Raw genomic sequence first — 24,800 nt, forward strand, 5'->3', positions numbered from 1 at the left:
CTTATTTCTGGAACTCCATTTTTTTTTTTTTCTGGTCAAACTCTTTTCTTTTAGGCCTCTTTCTCTCTCCTCTGCTACAGAGGTTGATGTAGGATCAGTGATTGGGCCCTGGTTGTTTCCCCTCACAGTTGAGAGGAACAAGGACGGAAATGGAAGGAGGAGAAACAAGGGGGGGGGGGGGGGGGGTCAGACATGAGGAATCTAGTTTCTGTGGGAAAAAATCTGCTTTCTCTGCATATGTCTCACAGAGAGGATGATAAATATAGCTATTCAAATTGAGCCATGAATAAGACGGTGGATCGGAGGCGTTGAATGAATGGATCCAAGAATGCATGAGACTGAACTGCTGGACAAATGAATGGATTACATAAAACAGTACTTCATGCTAGACATCTGTTTGGTGTCTGCATCCCTTTGTATTGGCCAGATTTCTTTTTCTTTTTTTTTATTCTGAGAAGGGCCCTAGTTTCCCTAAGCCCAGTGGAAAAATGTTGGAAAACTGTTTTGGCAGAGTTTAATCCTAACAGCCATCCTTTCACTTTCTTCTTTCTTTCTTTCTGTCCCTCCATAAAATCTCCTTTCTGGTGCCTTTGTTTTTCTGGCCTCTGCGGCAAAGTCAAAGTTTGCCTGTTGATTCTTTTATTCTTTGCCTCTATTTAGGCCCGGGCTGTAGCACAAGATACTTCCATGTAATTGTGTCATGAAAAAAGTGTCATAATGGAAACAAGATTTCGAAATTGCAGTAATGATGCCTTTGCTCTTATCAACAGCTGCTTCCTGCTGCAAAGCCGTATGCATAATGCCGGGAATGTAATATGTGATTCATCAGCGTAGTTCTAGTCATCATCAATTTATGCTGGCGTCTGGATCAGGTTTGTCCGTGTTTCAAAAAGCTTTGAACTGCAACTGTGTGAGATCTGCATGAAAATGAACCAGGTGAGTTTTTAACTTTGTTAAATATTGGATACTGAACTGAACATCTAATTCCAATTAATGACGAGTGAAATGAAAAATGAAGTGGTTCTCAGTCGAGCACGTGCCGGTTTCAATTGCGGGACCCTTGGCCTAACCTTCCATAACATTTGGTTTGAATTGGTTCCGTAGTTTTCCCGGTGTGGAAAATCCCCCATCCCCTTGATTTGCACGAGAGTTTAACCAATGCCTGATCCCTTCCACCAAGTTTCATGGCAGGCATTCCATTTGGCAGAATCCTGCTCGCAACAAACAACTATGGGCTCCCATGGAACAAATCTCCTTGAGCAAATTTACCACAACAACAACAACATATAAAAGGATGTTGGGAATGATATTTGTTTTTATGAGCTTTTCTCCACACGATACATTAGACAGGTTATTGCGTCAGTGACTGCTAATGACTTTTGGTTAACCTCTGCAATATATTATTCATATCTGTCTGAATAAACTGTTCAAATTTAGTTGCGACAACAACGTGATGAAAGACAATTTATCAGAGCAACGGTTTCCATCAAGGATTCTTGGTGAAAAGGGAAATAAATCACCTTCTGCATCATGTCTTTGAGATGCAGTGTACCCCCCCATCTCTGGCCTGACAGACTGTCTGTCGCTGTGTGTGTGTGTGTCCCCCCCCCCCCCCCCCCCCTCACTGACGCTGTGGTCTGGGAAATAATTTCAATTCTCAGCCTCTCTTTGCACTTAATTGAGAAGATGTGAGGTTTTTTTGGCAGCCCTCTCAGTGAGAAGCTGCTTATGGTTTGTAGAAGATCCTCCACGCAGAAGAATGGACAAATTTATGGGGACAACATTGAGTAGGCGGCCACAACAAAAATGATGTGTGTGAATGGGCGAGTATGTTTTGGAAGGAGGCAAGATTTTCATCAGAGGGGTGACTCTTCTTCTTAGCATGAACCCCCCCCCCCCCCATTCGTCTCGCAGCCCCACTTCAAACCCTGTGTTCCTCTCCTGATGGAAAGCAGATGGCTTCTGTCTAGTGTCTTCTCTCGGCTGTCTCTGATCCACTCTTTATTCTCTCTCTCTCTCTCTCTCATGCTGCCTCTTTCTCTACTTCCACAACCCCTCGTCCCTTTTTTTTTTCGTCCCAGCTTTCCTCACATCTTTCTCTTATAAAGATAAATAAAGATAATGAGCCCTTTAAGCCGGTGCTTGAGCACGATGTGATTTTGCTTCATCTTCAGCGTATGGATCATGTCACAACTTGCATTTATGCCGCACCACCAACTCGTTCCGACCCTCGTCATCCTCGTTGACATTTGCGATGCAGGAAGGCTATGCAGCAAGCTACCGTTTTCCTGCTGTATTTGTACCCCCCCCCCACACACACACACACCTACATACCTGTAGTTCACCAACATCAACACCACCGAGCTCACCCCTGCTGAAATAGGGATTTTTTAATCGGTTGAGAACAGGGGAACAGGAAGGCATGCAGACAGAGAATCAAAGGCAGGACACATAAAGGAGTGCATTGGATGAAACCAAGAGGAGATCGGAGGAGGTGAGGGGGGAGGACAGGAGAGGAGGGTGGTGAAGAACAGATGATGGACAGAGGAAGGGAAAGCGTGTCAGAAGAGGCTGCTGGTAAATAGCCGAAATAGATTTGAAGGGGTGCAGCATGGAGGTTGTAATTATGATTAGTGTCCCACATGGAAAACATCATCCTTATTAATGGTTACGATTAAATTAGGAAGGATTAGGATTAAATTAGGATGGAGATCAAATCGTTACTTAGTAAGATGTTATCCTGACGGCCTTGCAGAGCCGTGTTGTTTCACCGTCTCATGTGAAATGCAGGAGGGATGTTATAGATTCATACACGGTACTTTAAAGAGATTCACTTACAGAGAGTCTCTGTGGTAAACCAAATAAATAATCCCCTTATGAAAACGGCCAAAGTTTTTAAACTTCTTTAAGCTTTTTAAATGCTGTCAGACTTCCTTCACCGTGATTGCGTTGTGGGCCGTAATCTATCTCGACAACCAGTGGAAAAACTTCCATTGGAATAAAAGTGAATTTAATGCAAACGATACAGTGCATTGATTTGTCTGTGGCATCGAATCAATCTGCCAATGGCAGCACCTTATGTGATGTATTTGTATCATATATAATTAACATTTCCTCTTTTATTGATCTCTGTTCTCCATTGGAGTTTAATCTGGGGAAGTGTGCTTTCAGACAAGAGTAGATTTGAATGTCATTGTCAAAGTGCGATATTTTATTTTATTTTGAAAGGAAACATATCAGATAATTTTACGTGTGTGTTTTTTTTAATTTTATTTTGCATTGTGGATGGTGTTGCGTAGGAGGAGCAGACAATTTAGCTCTTGAACAGGAAGTTGATTGTTTGCTGCAGAAGAAATTCGCATCCTTACAGTTTGTGTGTGTGTGTGTGTGTGTGTGTGTGCGTGTGTGCAGTAACATTCACAGAACTGTTTCATTTTTTTCTCGCATTTGCCAGAAAGTCAGCGACCTTGAGAGAGTTACAAATGACTGCTGAGTGTCCGGGTGCTTTTCTGCATGTGCGGTTTGCGTGTGCATGCTGATGTGTGTGTGTCGGACATCAAACAACGAACTTCCTCTCCATCCACGTGCGCTGACACACATTCAGAGATCCACCCTCAGTTTTAGTTCTGCTTCTGAAAGAGCTTCACGCTGATCAGTGTGTCGGTTGGCCTCCCTTCTGATTTAGCTGCCGTGCTGCTTGTGGCCTGTTTGACTGTGTTAGGGCTGCTGGACGCGCTCACAATGAGCTTTAGGAGTAAAATCACCTTCAGGAAGAGGCTGAAGAGCAAACGAGTGAGATCGGGTTTCATTCGCCTGAGTATTGTATGTATTTTATTTTCTCTCTTCTTTGCCGTGCTCACGCTGCATAGTTTAGTGCCAGTGCCACACGCGTGTGAATATGATGCCACTTCAGAATTGTGATTTATACAACTTTAAAGTCATAAACTGTATAACCGTTTTAATCAGTGCTTAATGACGTGTCATCTCCTCCTCCTTTGAAGATGAGTCTGTTCCAGCACATCAGGTTAGGGAGGAAAATTTGGAAAGTTGCAAAGTCACATAGAAACCTGAGCTTAACGCATGGCCCTGCTTATTGGCGCTCTCATTTAAATCAAATCATTGATCTGCTCCTACAAAACAGAAGTAAGAAGTTCATTAAGAAACCTATTGATAGCTTTGTATTTTTTGTATTTGATTCAGTGATTGAACGCTCAGGTTACCTAGGCGACGCTCGCGATGCAGTTCCGTTTCCCTGTTATGTCGTTGCATCTTAGAGCTCACACACGCCAGTAATGCACTATAATGCTAGAACATTTATAATTTGTTCACATTGTCACATTATAGACAGCAGAAATGCAGCCCCACTGATGGAGGTGTGGATGTCAGACAAGGTGGTGCTCTGTGTGCAGAGGCCCTTTGCTGCATGTCTACTCCTTCATTCTCTCTCTCCCAATACTTGTCATAGGTTCTGCTGTCCCATTCGTTGAAGTTAGAGTATGGGTGTCTGAATGATGATGATGAATATATTTATAAGATAGAATGTTAGAGTACAAGTACAGTCAAACAGTAGTAGCATGTATTACAGTACAAGTACAGTCAAACATCCTGTCTAAGAGGAGCATTTCAAAAAATCCCTTGCGGTCTTGTTTCCATTAAAAGTCCTTGGTACATAAATCATCGACATGTAACAATACCAATAAAATAAAAATAAATTACTCCACAGATGCAAAATAACAATAAATTAAAAATACACATACTATGTACAAAAAAAATGGGGGGGGGGGTTTGATCCGGAGAGAGTCGTGATGACTATCTCCGTTTCTGCCCCCCTGAAAGGTGAATTTTTAGGGCTGTTTTGAAGGAGGCCATCAAGGTTCATGTTCTGAGGGCAGGAGTCAAACAGTTGCACCCTTGGGTGGCAGTATGGCAAAAGTAATGCTGAAAAACAAAAGCCGATTGTGATCCATCGGAACCCGAGCTGACACCTGCAGACTGGCTGCTCTGCCAATTTAAGTTGAAGCAGCAAAAAGAATGAATGTACGATGCCAATATTTAGCTTGTGTTCCAAAATCATTCATTGGGAGGGTTTTGTTTGCTGATTTGGCTCGTTAGTCACAATCCTTTATATGGAAGAACATGTAATATATTGCTACATAATAAATGAGAATGATAAGTTAGATAAGCTGCATGAGCATAAAATATTGCGGAAAATGTGTGTAAATCAAAATACTTCATCATTTCCCGGGTGGTATATGATGAAGTACCCATCCATCACCTCCTGTTACGCTGTGCTCCCTCCTGGTTGCGTGCTAACAGGCCTGTTTTCTCTGTGAAGTTAGCTGTGGCGGATAAATACCGCAGTCTGTTTGCACGTGACAGGAAGCAGAGATTGTGACTTCCTGCTCCCGCCTCACCGCAGTATGCTCAGGCTGTCCCTTTGCCGTTGCTTTTCTGAGTGAATCATTTCACCGCTGTCCAAGCCCATGTTTTAAGACTGTGCGTTTCATATGGCTCACTGAGCGACAGTCGCAGATCTCTTTGAGGAAAGAGAAAGTCGGGCTGTAATGGATTGTTTCGACTGAAACCGTCGTCATTTCTACAACGTTGATTTTTCCTGTTTGGGAGTTTATATATTTGCGCATGTAAAATTGAGGTATTAATGTGCTGAATAGAAAACCCACTTCCATCATTGTGCTTATTGCATTGCATTTATTTAACTTCGGCAATGTAAAAACAAACAAATAATGGTTTCTTGAACTTGAACACATTTTGTGAAATGTAAACATTGTATTAAATGGAGTTTGAACATTTTGCCACTCAGAATATATTTGATGACTTTCAATGACAACCTTTCACTTTATGATCTTATAATATGTCGTCGTTTGTATTTAGCTTCGAAGCCTAACGTCTGTGTTGTGTTCGCTTTGTAGCAGGAGAAGCCGAAGATGATCGATCCTCTCGATTATGAGACTGTCATCTCTGAACTGGGGGGCGAGTTGAAGGAGGACCCTCTCCGAGACCTGCTCCTCTTTCCTGATAATGATTTCTCAGTAAGTGCATGTGTGTGCGTGTGTGTGTGTGTGTGTAGGTGTGTGTGTGTGTGTGTGGCCATATAGAAAGAAACACATTCACACATAACAGCCTTTTTTGGGAACACGGGCAACGGACAACCCAGAGAGGAGCCACACAGACTCAGGGAGAACACGCAAACTCCTTATAGATAGGATCGATTTGATCCCAGGACCTTACCTCGAGGAAAGTCTTTAATTTAAAGCCATATTTTTCCTTTTCATTTTATGCTATTGTTACAAACGAGATTTGTGTGCAAATAAAATTGATTAACTATTGTTCTGAAATGCCAACAGTTAAGTTGTAAGGAGCACGCACAGACCATGTAGTGTCAATAAGCCTCAGTTAAAGAACTACTTTTCTCCTCAAAAGCTGATGCAGGGCTTGAGTCGCCCTTAGCAGCAGATCACAAGTGAGTAAACATGTTGACACAAAGATCTCCGCATCTGGCCTGTTATTGAATCAAGAGGCCGGCGCTTCCACTCAAAGACAAGACAAGAAAAATCTGCATCAAATACATTTTTGTTTAAATTTTACCAGTAAATTTCCAATCAGCCATTTCCTTGCAGTCGAGACGACCTATCCGAGCTGACTAATGGTGAGGGGGTGGGGTGGCGGTGGGGGGGTTCACCCCGGATGTATCGCCAGCGCATTGTGACACCACACAAAGACAGACAACCAAACACACGGAAACCCACGCAGACACGGGGCATTAACCACCAGTTCATTTATATCTACATGATGGAACCAAAATGAGTCCCTCATTCACATTTCTTTCCCTCATAATTATGTACCAGCACCTGATCAGGCCTTTTAAAGTTAGCAGTCTTTTCGTTATAGTCGGCTCTCCTGCTCCATTCACATGTTCGTTGGTTTTTGTTTTGTGCTGAGCATTTCAGCAGATCCACATTAAGAAGACCTAACTGGCTCCTTGTGCTAAAAGGAAATGCACGAGTCTGCTGGTTCAAAGCCGTCTCTGGACACAGCGCAACTTTCTCACATCATCTATGTCTCTGTGGCTTACGATCAACTTCCATGATTGCAAGTGAAGGCGGCTTGGCAGAGTTACGCTAATGCACCAAAGGCATTTACTAGATGTGCTTCACTGCCAGTTGCTTTTGGATCTCGCCACTTTACCCATCTGATTGGTTCGTATAAATCAAAGTCTGCCCGGGGTCATGCAACAAAACCTTGTTTTTGTTGGCTTTCTGCACACGAAGAAGAATGTGTCTGCCTTCCTTTTCAGTGTCAGTGTGCACGTTAAAAACTGAATGTTGATTTTTGGTCTCGGTGAACATGAAGCATTCTATGTGCATACCTCCGAGTCCTTACACAACAGTTTGTGGAAATCTATGTGGTAGTTGCAGAATTCTGTTTTCCCTCCAGGTATCCACTGTGCCTCAAGAGAGTCGGACTCTCAAGTCAACCGTTCCAGAGGGGGCAGAACTACAGGCTGAATGTCTGCTGGTCAGACAGGTAGGGCACTTGTGTGTGTGTGTGTGTGTGTGTATGTGTGTGTGTGTATAGGTGTTTATTGGAATTAACTGAGGCCTCTGTGGTTGGTGTTCATTTGTCAGTTAAGACTGAGCTTAATATAGAGCATCCTGATAGCAATGGAAGGAATTAATCATGCCTCAAACGTTTACCAGATGTCTGCGTAACTTGATGTGTATTTGACTGTGTGTGTGTGTGTGTGTGGGTGTGTGTGTGTTTTCTGACTGGGGCTATCTGCGATCATTTCACATCATCCATCTATAATCTCAAAGACTCAGCGGAGAAAATATCTTTGTAGACGGAAACTCTCCAGACAGTACTCTCACAGATAACTGGCGACTATAGAGTGTGTGTACGTGCGTGCGTGCTGTCCGCTTGATATTGTAGACGATCATATGTATGTGGTGTTTATAGCAACAACAGACCACAACCTTTCTAAACAAATTGATTAAAGTGAATAGTAGAGGCCTTGTGTAGTACATAGACATTGTACACACAGTGTACAGAGTGTACTTTTCCGACCCCTGACACAGATGATGCTATTAAGATGCTAACAGACCTTGATTTGCAGTTGCACTGCAAACAGAGTTTTACCACAGTTCCAATTATGATTGAAATAATCTAATGCTGAATCCCCGTCTCCAGATCAGCGACCAGGCTTTAGGGGAGCCGAGGTCTTACTGTACTCTGAGTTGTTTAGAATGTCTTGATTGTCTCTCGACTTTATTCCCAGGAAGGCAATCATTTTGTAAAGCGAACATTTAACTTTAACGGACATCCATCCTGTCTTACAGGCCTGTAAGTATTACAACTCTGAGCTAAATGTGGTCCAGTTCAAATATGACGACTACGCTGGAGACTACCGCCTGCTGCCCAGGTAATACACTCGGACTTTGTCGCCATGGCTACTGCTTCCTCAGTGTGGCTTTCAGGTGAACAGTCTTCCTCCCGCATTAGTTGTTCTTTGTGGAGATACTCATGAATCTCTTGTAGGATTGGTCAGTCATTACCTTTCATCTTGAGAGTTGGAGGTCATGTTATTACCTACATGTCTTTGTTTAGTTTGACTACAAGATATCGTAAAAAGCTTTTGTGCAGGGGTGGATCATGGGCCATGGAAGAGTCGATGACATTTTGAGGCGGATCCATATATGGATGATGATTCCGGATCTCTTTTTCCATTTCCTCAACATTGTTTCTTTTAAACATCAAATACAAATACTCAGGCAATCGGATCCAGATCTGGATTGTCATCCAGAACAGGAAGAATAAAATAGATTTTTTAAGGCGGGGGCGGGGCATATTCATATACTCTGTTTCTCTGTTCCTCTGCAGGAAACTGTACAAAGCTGAGAAGCTGCCGTCCCATTCTTTTGAGATTGACCATGAAGACGTGGACAAAGACGAGGTCAGTAAAGAGAAAATGCCTTCAGAATGAATGCATGACATACCGGAAACATCCTGAGGCTCATGTTTAACTTGGTTCATTGCAGCTTTAAAGCTTTTAAACTATACTTTGGAAGAGCAGTTTGCTCATCGCAGCTCAGTGGGACATTGTTTATGAGCATCATGTGCTTGACAAAGGACCATCCACAGATAGAAACACTCCTCCTTTATTTATTATCGATTATCTGTTGCTCTCTGCCAGTTAATGGAATGGAAAGCTAATATATGGCCACTTGTGTGTTTTTTCAGGACACAACCTCTCTGTCCTCATCCAAAGGAGGAGGTGGGGGTGGAGGCGGGCTGGGGATAGGTGTGTTTCGGTCAGGCTGGCTCTACAAAGGGAACTTTAACAGCACCGTCAACAATAGCATCACTGTTCGGGTGAGGAAATGCACAACAGCTTCCTTTTCACGCTCCCTTTTATTTGTCCCGCATATTATTTATTTAGCTCAGTTATTTATGACATGTATTAGAATATAAATAATAAGTGAGCCCCAAATGAATGTGTGTGTATTTGATTCTGTCTGTGCAGTCATTCAAAAGAAGATATTTCCAGCTCACCCAGTTGACTGATAACTCCTACATCATGAACTTCTACAAAGATGAGAAGATCTCCAAGGAACCCAAAGGGTGCATCTTCCTCGACTCGTGCACTGGTGTGGTACAGGTGGGTCTGCGCCGCCTCTATATTGCAAACCTTGAGTGATAAATAAATAAATAAATCTTCTCTCGACGGCGAGCTGATGTTAAACAGGAATTCACTGGATGTAGAAAAATAACAAAGAGTAACCAAAACATCTAAAAGTACAGTTTGTCACTGCAAGCATTCTTTCACCAAGAACCTCGTTAGAGCTTCCCCTTAGACTTTGTATTCAATGCTGTAAAATAAGGCCTGTGAGACAATAACAAAGTTAAAAACGTCACTGTGATGCGTATTTATTTTTATTTATGTTATTTTACATTTGAAATATTAACGATGGGATTAAAAAAAATGTTTTAGACGTTTTCTGTAGCACTTAGACAAAGAGAAGATTAGCTGTAATATAACAGGCCCTTAGAAAAACTGCTTGCACAAGAAGCAATGGCATTTTTCAAGGACACAACCATTGATTTTGTTGTTGTTTCTCCATACCAATCTCTCCATCCCTCCATTCATTCCCTTGAAGAACAACCGTCTAAGAAAGCATGCCTTTGAGCTGAAGATGAACGAGGTGACATACTTCGTGCTGGCCGCGGAGAGTGAGCAAGACATGGAGGAATGGATAAGCACGTTGACCCGCATCTTACAGATCAGCCCCCATGACGGTCCGGCCCCCGACCGCAAAAGTCTGGATCTCACCGACCATCGGCAAGGTGAGCGTGGGCGTGTATCTGTGTCAAGGTGTGCAGAACGTTTACCTGTGACTGATGAAATTTAGAATTTGATCATTTAAAGTAGAAATCTGAATTGTAGCACATGCGTTAATAACGGTGCCCTTAAAGTAGTGCAATCCTTTCACGCTCTCTTTTTGACTTGCCATCTTGCTTTACCTTAATGCTGAACGTGGTCGGTCTATCTGTGACATCATCATCACGCAATGACACCGACCTTCACCCCACTGTTTATGACATCATGCCTTGTTATTACAACAAAAAACTTCACATGATCAAAAGTGGGTACCAACTGTAAGAGTTTTAGTACAGGATCACAACGGTCAATGTAACACACCCTACGAAGCACGGAGACTTGGCCCAGTGTGAAATGATGTCATCGCCTCAGTCGCCATGGCTCTGTGGTCTTTTAGCATGCCTCTAAATCAGGCTGAGGGTGTATGGGGACCTACCATTAATGTACCATTTGGTTCAGCGAGGCCTTTGAGAAGAATCGCCCCAGGCACATTTAGATTATATGTCTGCAAAAGCATTTTCACTTTTGTTATTCACAAATACGAGGAATTGAGTTATATTTTTTTCCCTGAGATGGGCAGACGCGTCAGCTGACTCCCATTTCGGAGCTGCCAAACCTATTCTAGAAAAGGCTATAAGGTCATAAGATCTTAAACTCAGATGGGGACAATGTACATGCTTCGGCAAACCTCCTCATCTATTCACGAACTTCTCTAAGCTCTCGTTGTGTTTGTTCTCTCTCCAGATGTGTTTGACCTGTCACTGAGTGACAGCTGTTTGCAGGAGAATGAAGAAACTACCACAGAGAATGGCATCAATCCAGAGCTAGCAAAGGTTGGCTACGTTGAAATGGCCTCATATTTAAAAGCCAGTCTTCTCTGCTGCAGCTGCAGCACAGTTTATATTATTAAATCGTTATTTAAGACTGTTAGTTTATGTAAACATAAATGTGAAGGTTTCCGGTCTTCAGATATTTGGAAAGTTGGCTTTTTGAATATTTTATGAAGAAGGAAATGCATTGATACGTTTTGATAGGCGTCAAACATACATAGCAAAAAAGACAAGCTAGCATTAGAAAGCATGTACTGTATTACTAAAAGTAAAAAGGCAATCTATGGTGTTTTTATTGAGTGGTTGATTCACTGGATCTCTTCCATCCACCTGCCCTTTGACCCTGTCCTTCTTCCCACCTCCTCCCTGACAGTATATCTCTGAGACGGAGGAAGGCATTCGCTGTGCAAGGAGAGAAGAGAGGCTCAATCTGTTCTCGCTTGATCCAGATACTCCTGTAAATAAAATGAATGAAATAACTGCACATCCACAGAACATGCGTTCATCATCATTATTATTATTATTTTATTTGCTATACTTTGGTTAAATGAAATAAAGCAACTAATGAACTCTGATGCCCCACCCACAGGTTCTGAGGAGCCCACGGACCGAGCATCCCACAGCGGAGAACTCGGCAGTCCGTCCGTTTGAGGAGAAACTGGGCCGAAGGTTTATGGTAACCTGCCGATCGCTCAACCTCCTGCTGCAGGGCTGCGTCAGCGAGAGTGAAGCTGGACCAGTCACTAATGTGAGCCTCCAAAAAAACACAACGTTTGCATTAATGTGTTTCAGGGTAATAACTAGTGAAGACACTCCAACCTGTAAAGCAGTTATAATACACTCAAGGAATTAAAAAAATATATCTAATGCTGGATGGGAAAAAATAATTGAAACCCTGAACCCACCACCCGAGAGCAGATGACATCATCAAGGGGTCGTACCAACTCATAAGGAGTAGGATTGCTGCTGTTAGCTATGCTGATTGTTAATTCTAAATTCCAACACAAACTACCCAAGAAAAATCTGCAAGTAAAAACAGTTTTAGATATAAAAGAACTGATTCTTGTCTGCTCCGTCAGATCGAACCGTTCTTTGTGTCGCTGGCACTGATGGATGCACGAGAGGGGCGAAAGGTCTCTGCCGACTTCCACGTAGACCTCAACCACGAGACGGTGCGTCAGATGCTCGGTGGCCCCGGATCGGCCGCTGGCGGGCAGGAGAACGGCGTGTGCTCTCCCGCTGAGAGGAAACCAGGAGAGTGTTACCTCAGCCTGGACATGAATCACTGGCTATGTTACCCCAAACAGGTACAAGGACGTTGCTCCTTTATTATGTTTTACAAATCAGTCAAAGTTAAAGAAATATAATAATACTCCTGCTTTCTGTAATTGATATATGGTGTGACTGGAAAATGCATTTTCAGGCCATTTTTTCTGTGACCAACCCCCATACGGACATAGTGATGGTGGCAAGAGTGGAAAAGGTGCTGATGGGAAATATTGCTTGTGGGACAGAACCTTACATCAAAAACGCAGACTCCAGTAAGGTCAGCGCTTCTCTTTCCTCCGGTCGTTCTCCCTCGCATTGCTCGATTTACTTCTATCACTGGCATTAGAGCCAAATGGGTTTGCGTTGCCTTATGTCTCGCAGCAAGCTTGGAAAAACATCCTGTAAAACATTCGCTCAACTCAGCGGATGACATTTACAAGAGGATTTTTCTCTACGGCCAGAGTTGATCTTCATTATCGAATGCCAGTCCGAACGGATAGTTTAGAATTTCTTTTTTTTTTTTTCCGAAAACCTATCCAAGACATTTCCAGGCTGGCCGGCTGGCGCTGCTCCATGTGGTCCCTTAATCGCTGAGTGAATCCCCAGACATTCAACCAGCTGCCAGCATCAAACAAGCTCATATTTAGCGTGTCGCTTCTGTCTTTGTAAATGATGATTTGTGGCGGATCGCATCCCATCAGCTGTTGTGTCTTTTTAATGTCCCTGTCCTTTTGTCTGCCCTTTTGTCCCACAGACGGTACAGAAGATTTTGAAATCCAACAAGCAGTTCTGTAGTAAACTGGGGAAGTACCGCATGCCGTTTGCTTGGTCTGTGAGGTCAGTGGGCCCTGGTTAGAGGCTCAATAATTGCTTTAACATATTTCCCTCACAGCTCAATTCCCCTTCTGTCCGCCACAGGCCAGTGTTTAAAGACAACCACGGGGCGCTGGACAGAGAGGCTCGTTTCTCACCGCTCTTCAAACAGGAGAGCAACAAGATTTGCACAGAGGACCTGATTAAGCTTGTATCCGAGTACAGGAGGTGAGGCCTCTGACGGCTGTGTGCTTCTCCAAGAGTATTCAAAACTCTTCTTACGTTCCGTTGACATTTTGTCGGGTAGGGCTGAGAAGACGAGCAAACTGCAAACCATTCCCGGGGCGCTCGACATTGCAGTTGACTATGTTCCAATGGAGCATCCCAGTAGGTCCATTTCCAAACCCTTTATTTATATCTGTGTTCTCTTCTCTGGGTTCACATGCTTCCTGTTTTTTTTTTTTTAGACTGTGTTACATCCTCCTGTGTCCCCGTGAAGCCCTTCGAAGAGCTGAGCAAGCACCAGCCGACTGTTGAGGTGGAGGAGTTTGTCCAGGACGCCACCAAGTTCGCGCAGCCACACCGTGTCTACAAAAACCACATCTATGTCTATCCTAAGCACCTCAAATACGACAGCCAGAAGAGCTTTGCCAAGGTGGGCCATCGTCGTCCCACCGTGGAAACAGCTCGAGAGGAGCGCGATCTTATGTTACCTGGTGTTTTCCTAATGCTTCGTGTACTTTCGATGTTGACTTTTTTTTTTTTTTTTTTACTATGCAGCCAATCATTAATGCCACAATGGCCCTCTTGTTCGCAGGCTCGTAACATTGCGGTCTATGTGGAGTTCCGCAGCTCGGATGACGAAGTTGCCAAACCTTTAAAGGTAGAATGGCATCCGTTGAGTTTTATTTGACTTTCCATTTAAACTATGTCTCTAATTACAAATCTGCCGAGCTATGATTTCTTTCTTTCTATTGCTGTTTCCTAGTGCCTCTATGGCAAGCCGGGAGGTCCAGTCTTCACCACAGCAGCGTGCTCCACAGTCCTGCATCACTCTCAGAACCCTGACTTCTACGACGAGGTAGAGGATTAAATGGCTGAATGGCAACCTGGAACGTCTTCATGGCTGACTCACCAACCTGCAGTAGAACATAACATGCTCTTGCATCTACAGGCAAAGATTGAGCTTCCTACCCAGCTTCATGAGAAGCACCACCTCCTTTTCTCCTTTTACCATGTGACCTGTGACATCAACGCCAAGACAAATTCCAAGAGGAAAGAATCCCTGGAAACTGCAGGTGAGTCGGCCTGGAGCTACCGTTTAGCCACACGGTCCCTATGTGGTAGGAGTTTTCCATCAGTCAGTGTACCCTTTTGTTCTTGTGTTTTTAGTGGGATATTCTTGGTTACCTCTCCTCAAAGAAGGCCGCCTTTTGTCTCAGGAGTTCAGCATCCCTGTCTCCTGCAACTTGGCACCGGGATACCTGGCCATCAAGGAAGCCAGCAACACTAAGGTGAGAAGGGGAAAGGGACAAGGAATGAAAGATGTTCATAGATTGAAATATTCAATGTGTGAGGCGGCACGGTGGCGTCGTGGGTTGCACTGTCGCCGCACAGCAAGAAGGTCCTGGGTTCCAGTTAGTATGTTAAAACCTTGTGTCTCCGTTGGTTCTGTCCGGGTTCTCCGGTTTCCTCCCACCTCCAAAAAACATGCAATTTAGATCAAATGATCATTCCAAATTGTCCATAGGTGTGAGTGTGTGCGTGAATGGTTGTCTGTCAATGTGTGGTCCCACGATGCATCTAGGTGCCCCCCCCCCCCCGTATCAGCTGGTGGGGGTGGATGAGAAAATGGATGTTACGCGTGATGAATGGCGTTTGAACAGAAAGCGATTGTGTTAGTGATTTCGTTGCCGTGGCCATTTCACAGAATGGAGCAGATGTGAAATGGGTTGATGGAGGGAAAGCTATCTTCAAAGTATCTACCCATGTCATCTCAACAGTGTACACTCAGGTAAGACCATGATCCGGGTTTCTGAAATCTCCACAGTAATTCCTGGACATACGAGCGCTTTAACATACGAGATACGAGCCGGTCTGCGAGCAATATGTTTTGCAACTTCCAGATGCTGGCGCTAAATGTCTGCGCGCTCCTTCAGTGATTTTGCCTGTATCTGTAAATATTCTTTACAAAAAGTGATGGGTCCAAAGTAAGCCAGTGGTAAGGATGGCAGTGACAAGAAAAGACGCATGATGATGAAGATGAAGCATGAAATTATCAATAAACATGACCGTGGTGTCTGCGTGAGTGATTTGGCTCGCCGGTACGAGCGGAGTACATCGACGGTATGTAAGAGACGGATGCTACCAAGAACACAAAGCCTTCCAAAGGAACAACTGTTCTGTCTAAGTTTATGTACGAGTACGTGTAAAGTACAATTACTGCATAAAGTGTCTCCATACCGTCCAAGAAGATTATTTCCTCTATGTTTACAAAATAACTTCATAGTTCTCGTTCATTGTTTCCTGTTGCACACTAATGGTAAGCACACATCGTGAAGGCGACTGCAAACGCTCACTTTGTTGTTCAAGTACAGATATTTGATACTTTGCATTACGTGGCTGAAAGTAAAAAGAGACCAGATGGAGTGCAGAATAACAACATTACAAAGCACTGAAGAGTAAACGCCGGCCTTGGTGGACATTGATGGTTCCTTTCAGTGTGACGGTGAAGGCTGCAACAAATCCAACCTCCAGTAGCATCAGCAGCCGTAGAAGCGTGTCACAAAAATACCAATGTTGTTGTTGTTGTTGTTGTTGGTGAGGTCCATCAATTTAAGTTCATCCAATCCAAAAAGGTTCATAGACCCCCTCTCTCCATGCCAGGACCCCCACGTGAACCGATTCTTCCAGCAGTGCCAGAAGAGAGAGCTGGACCTCTCTCTACCTCCTCCCTCCAACTTCCTCAACTGCTTGAAGGTCGGGAAACACCCTGTATTCCCTCGGTTGTCGTTTATTGCGACTGAGGGAAAAGCAATCATCCTGCATCCTGTCTAATCCTGTCTACGTCAGACAACATTTCTTTTTCATCTATATCCACCTTTCTCTGTGTCCTAAACCTCCTACGCCTGTTCTACACCCTTCTCTAGGGTCTTCTCAGTATGGAGAGAATCCCAGTCATCATCCGGTTTCTTCCCGTGCTCTTCAACCAGCTGTTCAAGGTCCTGACGCAGAATGACAACGATGAGGTCACTACTGCCACCACCAGGTAGGGTGTGAATTCCTCCACAGCTGGATTCAGTCGCTCTACCGCCACTTACAGATGCTTTAGTTTAGACTCCTAGAGCAACCTCATTAGGGCAGCCTTTATTTAAAAACATCATTGATTTGGTTTATTAGAGGGTTTTTTGATTTGATTGATTATTCCAGCGTCATTAAAGAGGTTTTAGCTTTCAGTCAAAGCAACAAAGGAGATTGTCGTCCGTCATTATTTACGAGTAAAAGCTGTGGGTTTTTTTGTACTGTGTTTGCAGAGTGCTGGTGCACATTGTTGCAAAGTGCCACGAAGAAAACCGTGATCACTACCTGCACTCTTACATCAAGGTATTGCATGGGAACAACTTGTTTGTGTGTGATTTTGTAACGCGATATTTAGTTGACTATAAAATAAAGAAAAACTTGAAATCCTATTATTTGAGAATTTGGATTCATCTGACCGCCTCTTCAGTGGCGTTCTTCCTGCTAGCCATTAAAGACGATACTCTTTTTCACAACAAATCAAATTGCTACATGATATTCTGTGTTTCTCTACAGTCCCTCCTGGTTGACATATTTGCCAGTTGAGTTTCTTTCTATGAAATAACCAATTGATTATTGAATATTTGCACCTCAACTCTCTTGGATTCTGTTGTGTGTTGTCCTCACACCTGCCTTTCTCCTCATTATGAAAATAATATAACCCAATAAAGTTCTTACTTGTCATAAGTCATCTTGTCACTTCTTTCCAACATGTAGTATGTGTTCAAGTCAGAGGCCCACGGTTTCAGGACTGTTCATGAAGAGCTGGCCAAGGGCATGACCTTTGACCTGAAAAGCAACGATCAGACAGCAGTCAGGAATGTCTTGAAGGTTTGTCTCCCTCCTCACACTTCTAGAATGTGCATTATGAAATGGTATATATATATATATTGTCCTTCTTTTATCAACTCCTGGTTTCAGTTCTCCTGGTTTTTCTTTGAGCTGATTGTCAAGTCCATGGCTCAACACTTGGTTGAATGTGACAATGTAAAGGTAAGGCACGCGCCCCTATTTTCTCCTTTTCTTCCTTTGCATTTATATGATCTGAGCACATATAAGCATACCATCGGCAATGTTCTCCAAGCTTCCCAGACCCCAGCGTTTCCCCTCGTCCTATCTGAGCCGCGTCGAGGCGTTGGTGGAGACGGTGTCCGAACACATCTTCTGGAAAAACAAAGACCTGGCAGAAGAGACGCGGAGTGCCAACCAAGCCGTCGCGTCTTTTGTCAAGGTGGAAGCAAAACTTGTTTTATAATTTAAATAGTTATTTAGACTGTGGGGACCCAATAACATTTGCAGGCACGTAACGCAAACATAGTTTCAAGCGTACTGCATATTGTCCTAGAAATGGATCAACGCAAATTGCATGGACAAGTCGGGTAAATTGTTTCCTGGTGACATTTTTGCCAGTCGATTCCATATGTGTTAAATGTTTTCTGATCAACGGTCTCTGTCTCTTTGCAGCGCTGCTTTACGCTCTTGGACAGAGGCTTCTCGTTCAAGCTGATCAGCAACTACGTAAACATGATCACTGCTACTGACAGCAAGGTAAAAAAAAAAAACACATCCAAATACTGGGAAACGGTACTGATCATTAAGAAACGCAAACAAATGCTCGACCCCAAAATGTGAACTTGGAAAGACTGGTAGATGTAGATGGAAAGCCGTAACAGAATTATGGGGGAGTGGGGCTAAGCAGAGAAAGGACTGAGAAATGCTGGATTATGCAGGCAGGCTTATGAACCAGATGATGAACCCGAGGCACAGGAAAGCGTTGATTTGAGGGGGGGGGTGGATTCAGACGCACAATCAAAGAGACGAGACTTGAACTCGGCCATTGGATATGCAGGGACGTCTGCAAAGTGAAAGATCTGATAGAGAAGCGTGTTGAGCGGATGAGCTGCAGGTGTGCAGAGGTGCATGCTTCTTTGCATATGATGCCCCCACACCTCATAATTCCCGCTCCCTTTCTTAAAGACCCACCAAAAGATGGGTGAACTCTTGGATGAACTCCGGGGATTCCCACATCAAATCATACCACACTGTTGTCTTCTACAGTTCAGGCCATGTTGCACACTGAGAGAAGGAACCGAGATGAAACAAGGGAGGGGTCTTTGGGATTAAATGAAGTCAGTGACAGACACACCTGTAACAGTTTAAGTCAGTAAGATTATTTTTTGTGTGTGTGTGTGTTTGATAGGTCTTGTGTGAGCTTAAATTTGAATTCTTGAGAGAGGTGTGCAACCACGAACACTACATCCCTCTGAGTTTGCCCCTGACCTCTGCTCGTATAAAAGGTAAGAGCCCGATTGAGTCCTGCCATGAGGCACGCCTGGAGCAGCGGTCACTCTCGTTCGTATAATAACCCTCCGCCTTTCTCTCTCTCTCGCTCTCTCTCTCTCTCTCTCTTCGTCCCTGTCAGATCGTGCATCCCAAGAGCCACAAAGTAGTCATGGTAAATGTTTTCACTCATTCCTTCTGAGTGTTGCGTGTGTGTGTGTGTGTGTGTGTGTGTCTGTGTGTGTGTGTGTGTGTGCATACCACACTGGCATGATGATAATGAAATGTATGGGAATCCTGGACGTTTCTTTTGTTGTTGCTCGTGCTATCCAGATTTGGATTGATGAGCTCCTTGATGAAAGCCAAATATGGGCAAAAACTGAATTTCCATCACCTGTGCATCAGCTGACTTCCGATCTATTTCCCCCACAGCGTTGGTGCCCGAGTACAATCTGACCGGCGAGTTCTGCAGGAAGCACTTCTTGACCGGCTTGCTGCTACGGGAGCTGGGGCTGGCCCTCCAGGATGAACAAGACCTCAGGCACTTAGCCTTGTCTACCTTGAAGACTCTAATGGCCAAACACTCCCTTGATGCACGCTATGCCACCAAGGTAGCCGGAACACACTTTCTTAAAAGCAGTACAGTACAGTCATGGGCTTACAGTGTCCAGATCGGACCGAGTCCTAAACACTACCAAATGCAGCATTAATACTACGTGAATGAATCTAGTGATGAATCCTCCAGGGATGCGCTCTGGGTTCTTTGCAGAAGTGACGTGCGGTGGGGTTCGTGTCTGGTGAGGCACAGTCAGATTTACAAATAAATGAACCTACAGCTTGTTCATCATTTGATTGGCAACATTTAACGTGTTTTGTTTAAAAATTTGTACCAGAATATTTTACATATTGTCACAAACCTGGCTCATTAGTTTATGACAAAAAGGGGAGACCACACATAATCTGCGTATTTACAAGAGATTTAATAAAATTATTCAACTCTGCGTATCAGTGTGCGTGCAGCGTTGAATGTGTGTGGATGCGTGTGTTGATCAGTTAAAGCTTAACTGATGTTTAACTGTTAAACATATGTTCTGAGACGGGTCTGTGTGTGGGTGAGGGGGCGTGTCGCCGTCCAGCTGGGGCTGCGGAGAGAGAGAGAGAGAGAGAGAGAGAACGGAACGGAACGGAACGGAACGGCAGAGATATGCCAGCGATGGAGGAAAAGCTGGGCTTCATTTGACAGCTTATGTTCTCCAGAACGTTACAGAACACTCGTTCACATCCAATGGACTCTGTCAGGCCCAGTCCGCGGCGGGTCTGCTCGAATCGGTCCCGCAATTTGACCATGAATACGCGCGGTCGCTGCTCGTGTTTGGAGGCTTCTCGGTAAATTCTTTATGTCGCAATATCCCATCCGAGTTCAGACATCTTCAGAAGTTGAGAAAAGAAGGCAGGAAAAGCAGAAAACACGGGTTCTTGCTTGACGTCCAGACATCCAGACAGCCAGCGCTTCCGTGTTTACAAGCCTGTCTCGAATGAGCGGATCAGCTGATAAGTGCGCTGAATCACTCACTGGTCTCCTATCGGCTGAAGGCCATATTACATGTGGCCTCATTCTGCAGTATTTTAATGCCGCTGAGCACAAGAATACGTGACGCACTAATTGTATTATTTAAAATAAAAAAATCATAAAATATACAATATAATATCACTGATGTTATATTATATATTATATGATTTTTATATTATTTTTAATAATACAAATACATGATTTTTATATTATTTTATATGATGACAGGTGAGGCTGTGCCTCACCTGCCTCCACTGACTGCACGTCACTGCTTTGCAGTCCTATTAAAATGCGTCCCTTTTATTTGCCACCTTTCTAGGAGAAACAGGCAAGAATTGCGTCTCTCTACCTGCCGCTGTACGGCCTGATCCTGGACAACATGCCTCGATTCTTTCTCAGGGATCTCTTCCCCATCTACTTCACTTCCAGTGACCAAGTAAGAGTCCAGATGAACACAGTGAGCTCTGCTCTGTGGTCCAACATTGGGATATATATTTCCAGACCTCTGCTGAAAATATTTTACCCAAATCTCTTCTACACGCAACAATCACGTATTGAAATGATGCATTTATCCCTAAATTCCCTATTTCAGGATTTCTATCATTTACATTTTTCCCAGTTTTAACAGTAAAATATGGATTTAGGACTGCACCATTCTCTCAGCTGATATGTTCTTGTTTTGGGAAGTGGGTCTTCATGAATTTAACGGACTTCTGTCTTCTGATCACTTTTCCTGATCGCTATCGTCTACATTTCCTAATTAGAGGACGCCACACCAAACCTTTTATCAGCCTTCTTATATTATATTGCCATTAATACCAAATATTTTTAATTTTCCTCTATATCTTATATACTAATAGTAATTACATGACCAGCTCATGTAGCTCGTTTGCTAAATGCTCATCTTCCAGCCTAATGGTCGTGGGTTCGAGGCTGCTTTGTTCTCTTTATTTTCCCACTTGCAGATTCAGAGGTGTTTGCATCTCCATCAGCCAACAAGGCTCCATATACCGTATATACAAAATTGCAGTCGATTATATTTACCTTTGTTGTGAAGGTAAATAATATTAACATAATATTGTTATTAGAATCAGGGTATCAGAGTTCCCTGCTCTCCTGGATTCTGTTCTACACTCATGTCTGAAATGTTGGAACTCCTTTCAGACTAATATTCTGTTCATCCATTTACACAAGTCCTCTCCCCGCTCTGCCCACCGACCAGGGCTCAAGAGATGACCTCAGTGTGGGAGGGGGAGTGGCTGGAGGAACAATCTCTGTCACCCGCCATGGAAATTCTGTCGATGCCTCCTTTTCCAAAGAAGTACTCAACTCAATCACAGGTAGCTGTGTGCCTCTCTCTCTCTATATATATATATATATATAAATAAAATTCAAATGAGGACAACAATGCTCCCTTCCCAGCTTTCTCATCCTTGGCAATTGGGACAGGGAACCAAGCAGACTCACATGGTTCTCTGATCAGCGTTGACTCCAACCCCAGCAACAGTGACAGGAACAGTGAGAAGATGGACGGCTGTGAGAAGGTGAACATATATATATATATACATATATTTAATCGACATCCTGCTTATACAAACCTCGTATCTTTGACCGTATTCCTGTCGACTCCTTCCTCCTCAGTTTGCTCGGCCACAGTCCCTCATAGGCTACGGTTCTCGTTGCGACAAGCTGGATCAGGCGGAGACCCGGAGTCTCCTCATGTGCTTTTTGCACATCATGAAAACCATATCTGAGGGTACAATTCAAAAGCGCGTGCACACGGATCTATGCCACCTAGTCCAGGCTGTGGCTTGTAAAAGCTATTTTATGCTCTGATGTATTTTTTATTAGGTTTCACACCGGAACATTTCAACAATAGCTGCTTTTCTGTTATTAATATACTCTACATTAAAATGGCATTACATTAATGATTGTGTGTGTTGACAGCTACCATCTTTTCAGTTTTACTTGTTTTGCCTCTCAGAACGTCTGCCGTATGTATTTGATACACATTGTTCTCTTACCTGTTCACAGATGTGCTGGTTTCCTACTGGCACAGAGCCATTCACCAGGAGATCGCTGACTTTTTTAACATTTTAGAGTAAGTAAATACAGAGAACCTCAATTTTATGTTGACTATTTCTAATCTGCACCAAGGGGGGGGCAATGGAACCATAAGTGAAGGGATAAAAGCAAGGAGACAGAAATAGAAGTAAATGTTCTGTAATTACAGTGAGCGCTGATGAACTGCTTCCTGTTTGTCACGTTTCATTTATCAGATGTTTAACTCGTGAAGCAATTTGAACAAAAACAAGCCAAGATGTGTTTTTTGCATTTCTTCAGGCTTTGCCTTCAGCACTTCAGGTTCCTGGGAAAACGCCACATAGCCAGGTGAGTCTGGGTTGCCCTCGGAAGCATCTGCTGGGCCTCATCCACATGCAATCATTGTAACGCTGCAGATATGGGAGGATCTTGTTAACGCAAACGCGCACGCTGCATTCAAAGGTTGCAATATTCCCCACCCGCTGCTCCGTGAGTCGTACGTGACTGCACACAAATGCAAATGCAGTCAAACAGTATACATAAATGCAAACACACACACAAGTAAATGAAAGGAGCCGAGTTGTGCAATAAAATATTAACATGTGCTCTGTATGCGAGGGCATGCCGGGGATGAGCTTCGCGAGGAGAATAGGTAAAGAGGTGGGGGGGGGGGGGGGGGGGGCTGAAACGCTTTGATCCTGTGGTTGAGTGGAAAGCACTGCTGGATATTGGGACATTGCACTGTTGTAGTTGGCCAGCGCAGGATGGGGGTCGTTACGGTGCATGTGTGCCATTCTTTCTGGAGCGAAGCCATCGGCACCGCTCGAGTGCTCCGTCTTCTGGCTCCTCCCAGCTAATTAAATTAGCCCTCTCTCTTTTTCCTTTACGGCAGTAAGATGCTGAGATGTGAGCCAACGAGAGGCGGAGCGAGCGCCATGACTTACTGTGTGTGTGTGTGTGTGTGGAGGCTTTGCAGAGTGAGATATAGCTGCAAGCTTTGCTCGCGCTCTCAGATGTCGTTGATCCTGTCTGGGGCCTGCCAGCTACTTAACATTCATCTGCAACACCAGGCCGTGAGGGATTCACCGTCTTACACTTGTTTCTGTCTCTCGGTGCGTCTCTCTCTGTTATCGCTTTCACACCTGGCTGATTTATTCGAGCATGAACTCAGAAGACTGCTCGCTGGGCTGCAAGCCCATCAAGTACTCCGCTTTCTAAAGGCCCTTAAAATTGGTTTGAGATATTTTGATATTAGATGGCCACACCATGATAAAAGCAAACGTTTGTGAAGTTGAATCTGATCCGTTTCATCCCTCATCAATCAACAAGCCCTTCTGTTGATTGGCTCGTACAATACATTTCTCCTCGCTCTTTTGGCTGGCAGAAGCCATGTTTAATTTCCTGATCAAGCCTGATGAAATGATCATAAGAATCTGATTTTGAGCTGCGTCCCAAGTGTCTCATGGTTTCGTCCCACCCAAATGTCATAGTCTCCTCGCTGCCTGTCCAGTATTGCATTAATGCTGACATAAAGCACACACACACACACACAAAAATCACACAATGTGATACTAGTAATGAACCAATTCCATCGACTCGGCTGCCTCTGAACTTTCTATCTGGATCGAGCCACGCTTATCATGCCCTGGTCACTTTGGATCTCCTACGTGTGTTTAGCATGAAGTGTTGCAGGAACACAATGTTACATGGTTGCTTCAAAAAGGTCCGATAACATCATATAGATCAATATGTATGGATTGCAAGCATGTACAAGCAGCCACCAGCGTGCCACACAGTTACTATGACTGATTACTGGTGATATATTATAATCGTCTCATCTAAACCAACTAATGTTAGCGATTGCGATTGCGATTGGATTGTGAACAGGAAGCTGGCGGCGGCCGTAAAGCTGGCCCAGTCCACGCAGGCCAACGGAACCCTGAAGGGCTCGAGCCACCCCTCCCAGTCCTCTCAACCCTCCAGCCTCTTCCCACAATGGTAATCACCCTTGATCAAGTCTTTTGAAGCTGCTGAGTCTTTCGTTGGTTACTGAATTTGCTCTTGATGCTGGCGATGTCTGCAGTTTGGCTCAAATATGTACATATTTAACTCTTTGTGCCATTCAACCCTTACTGGGGCACTCCGCATATAGCTGAGGTGAAAATAGCTGGCACTCGTTACTATGTTATGCAGACTCTTTTCGTAGAGGGGCGACCCGAAACGACCCGTGGGTTTAGCATCCTCGCTGTCATACACTATGAGTCTCAGCATGACTCTCCTCATGCCTGCTGTGTTATGTGTG

The 24,800-nt window shown here is 44.0% G+C and overlaps 1 protein-coding gene across 1 annotated transcript in view; it reads left to right on the top strand.

Annotated features, from left to right (window-relative positions):
- LOC137915176 (dedicator of cytokinesis protein 10-like) overlaps window positions 1–24,800 on the top strand; it is a 31,963-nt gene that overhangs the window by 291 nt on the left and 6,872 nt on the right. Inside the window, exons 2-39 of the mRNA XM_068758618.1 lie at window positions 5,931–6,050; window positions 7,456–7,545; window positions 8,358–8,440; window positions 8,899–8,971; window positions 9,259–9,390; window positions 9,542–9,676; window positions 10,176–10,362; window positions 11,141–11,229; window positions 11,600–11,683; window positions 11,816–11,974; window positions 12,306–12,533; window positions 12,650–12,772; window positions 13,250–13,332; window positions 13,414–13,536; window positions 13,616–13,695; window positions 13,776–13,963; window positions 14,126–14,191; window positions 14,297–14,389; window positions 14,483–14,606; window positions 14,701–14,822; window positions 15,239–15,322; window positions 16,195–16,287; window positions 16,458–16,576; window positions 16,842–16,911; window positions 17,323–17,436; window positions 17,527–17,598; window positions 17,690–17,836; window positions 18,070–18,153; window positions 18,806–18,902; window positions 19,028–19,060; window positions 19,318–19,496; window positions 20,775–20,891; window positions 21,678–21,795; window positions 21,878–21,999; window positions 22,097–22,211; window positions 22,490–22,556; window positions 22,799–22,846; window positions 24,386–24,496. Of these exons, the coding sequence (XP_068614719.1) occupies window positions 5,931–6,050; window positions 7,456–7,545; window positions 8,358–8,440; window positions 8,899–8,971; window positions 9,259–9,390; window positions 9,542–9,676; window positions 10,176–10,362; window positions 11,141–11,229; window positions 11,600–11,683; window positions 11,816–11,974; window positions 12,306–12,533; window positions 12,650–12,772; window positions 13,250–13,332; window positions 13,414–13,536; window positions 13,616–13,695; window positions 13,776–13,963; window positions 14,126–14,191; window positions 14,297–14,389; window positions 14,483–14,606; window positions 14,701–14,822; window positions 15,239–15,322; window positions 16,195–16,287; window positions 16,458–16,576; window positions 16,842–16,911; window positions 17,323–17,436; window positions 17,527–17,598; window positions 17,690–17,836; window positions 18,070–18,153; window positions 18,806–18,902; window positions 19,028–19,060; window positions 19,318–19,496; window positions 20,775–20,891; window positions 21,678–21,795; window positions 21,878–21,999; window positions 22,097–22,211; window positions 22,490–22,556; window positions 22,799–22,846; window positions 24,386–24,496 (4,172 nt within the window). The remainder of the gene's footprint in view (window positions 1–5,930; window positions 6,051–7,455; window positions 7,546–8,357; window positions 8,441–8,898; window positions 8,972–9,258; window positions 9,391–9,541; window positions 9,677–10,175; window positions 10,363–11,140; window positions 11,230–11,599; window positions 11,684–11,815; window positions 11,975–12,305; window positions 12,534–12,649; window positions 12,773–13,249; window positions 13,333–13,413; window positions 13,537–13,615; window positions 13,696–13,775; window positions 13,964–14,125; window positions 14,192–14,296; window positions 14,390–14,482; window positions 14,607–14,700; window positions 14,823–15,238; window positions 15,323–16,194; window positions 16,288–16,457; window positions 16,577–16,841; window positions 16,912–17,322; window positions 17,437–17,526; window positions 17,599–17,689; window positions 17,837–18,069; window positions 18,154–18,805; window positions 18,903–19,027; window positions 19,061–19,317; window positions 19,497–20,774; window positions 20,892–21,677; window positions 21,796–21,877; window positions 22,000–22,096; window positions 22,212–22,489; window positions 22,557–22,798; window positions 22,847–24,385; window positions 24,497–24,800) is intronic.

Source organism: Brachionichthys hirsutus, unplaced genomic scaffold (assembly GCF_040956055.1).
Source record: "Brachionichthys hirsutus isolate HB-005 unplaced genomic scaffold, CSIRO-AGI_Bhir_v1 contig_982, whole genome shotgun sequence".
Classification (NCBI taxonomy): domain Eukaryota; kingdom Metazoa; phylum Chordata; class Actinopteri; order Lophiiformes; family Brachionichthyidae; genus Brachionichthys; species Brachionichthys hirsutus.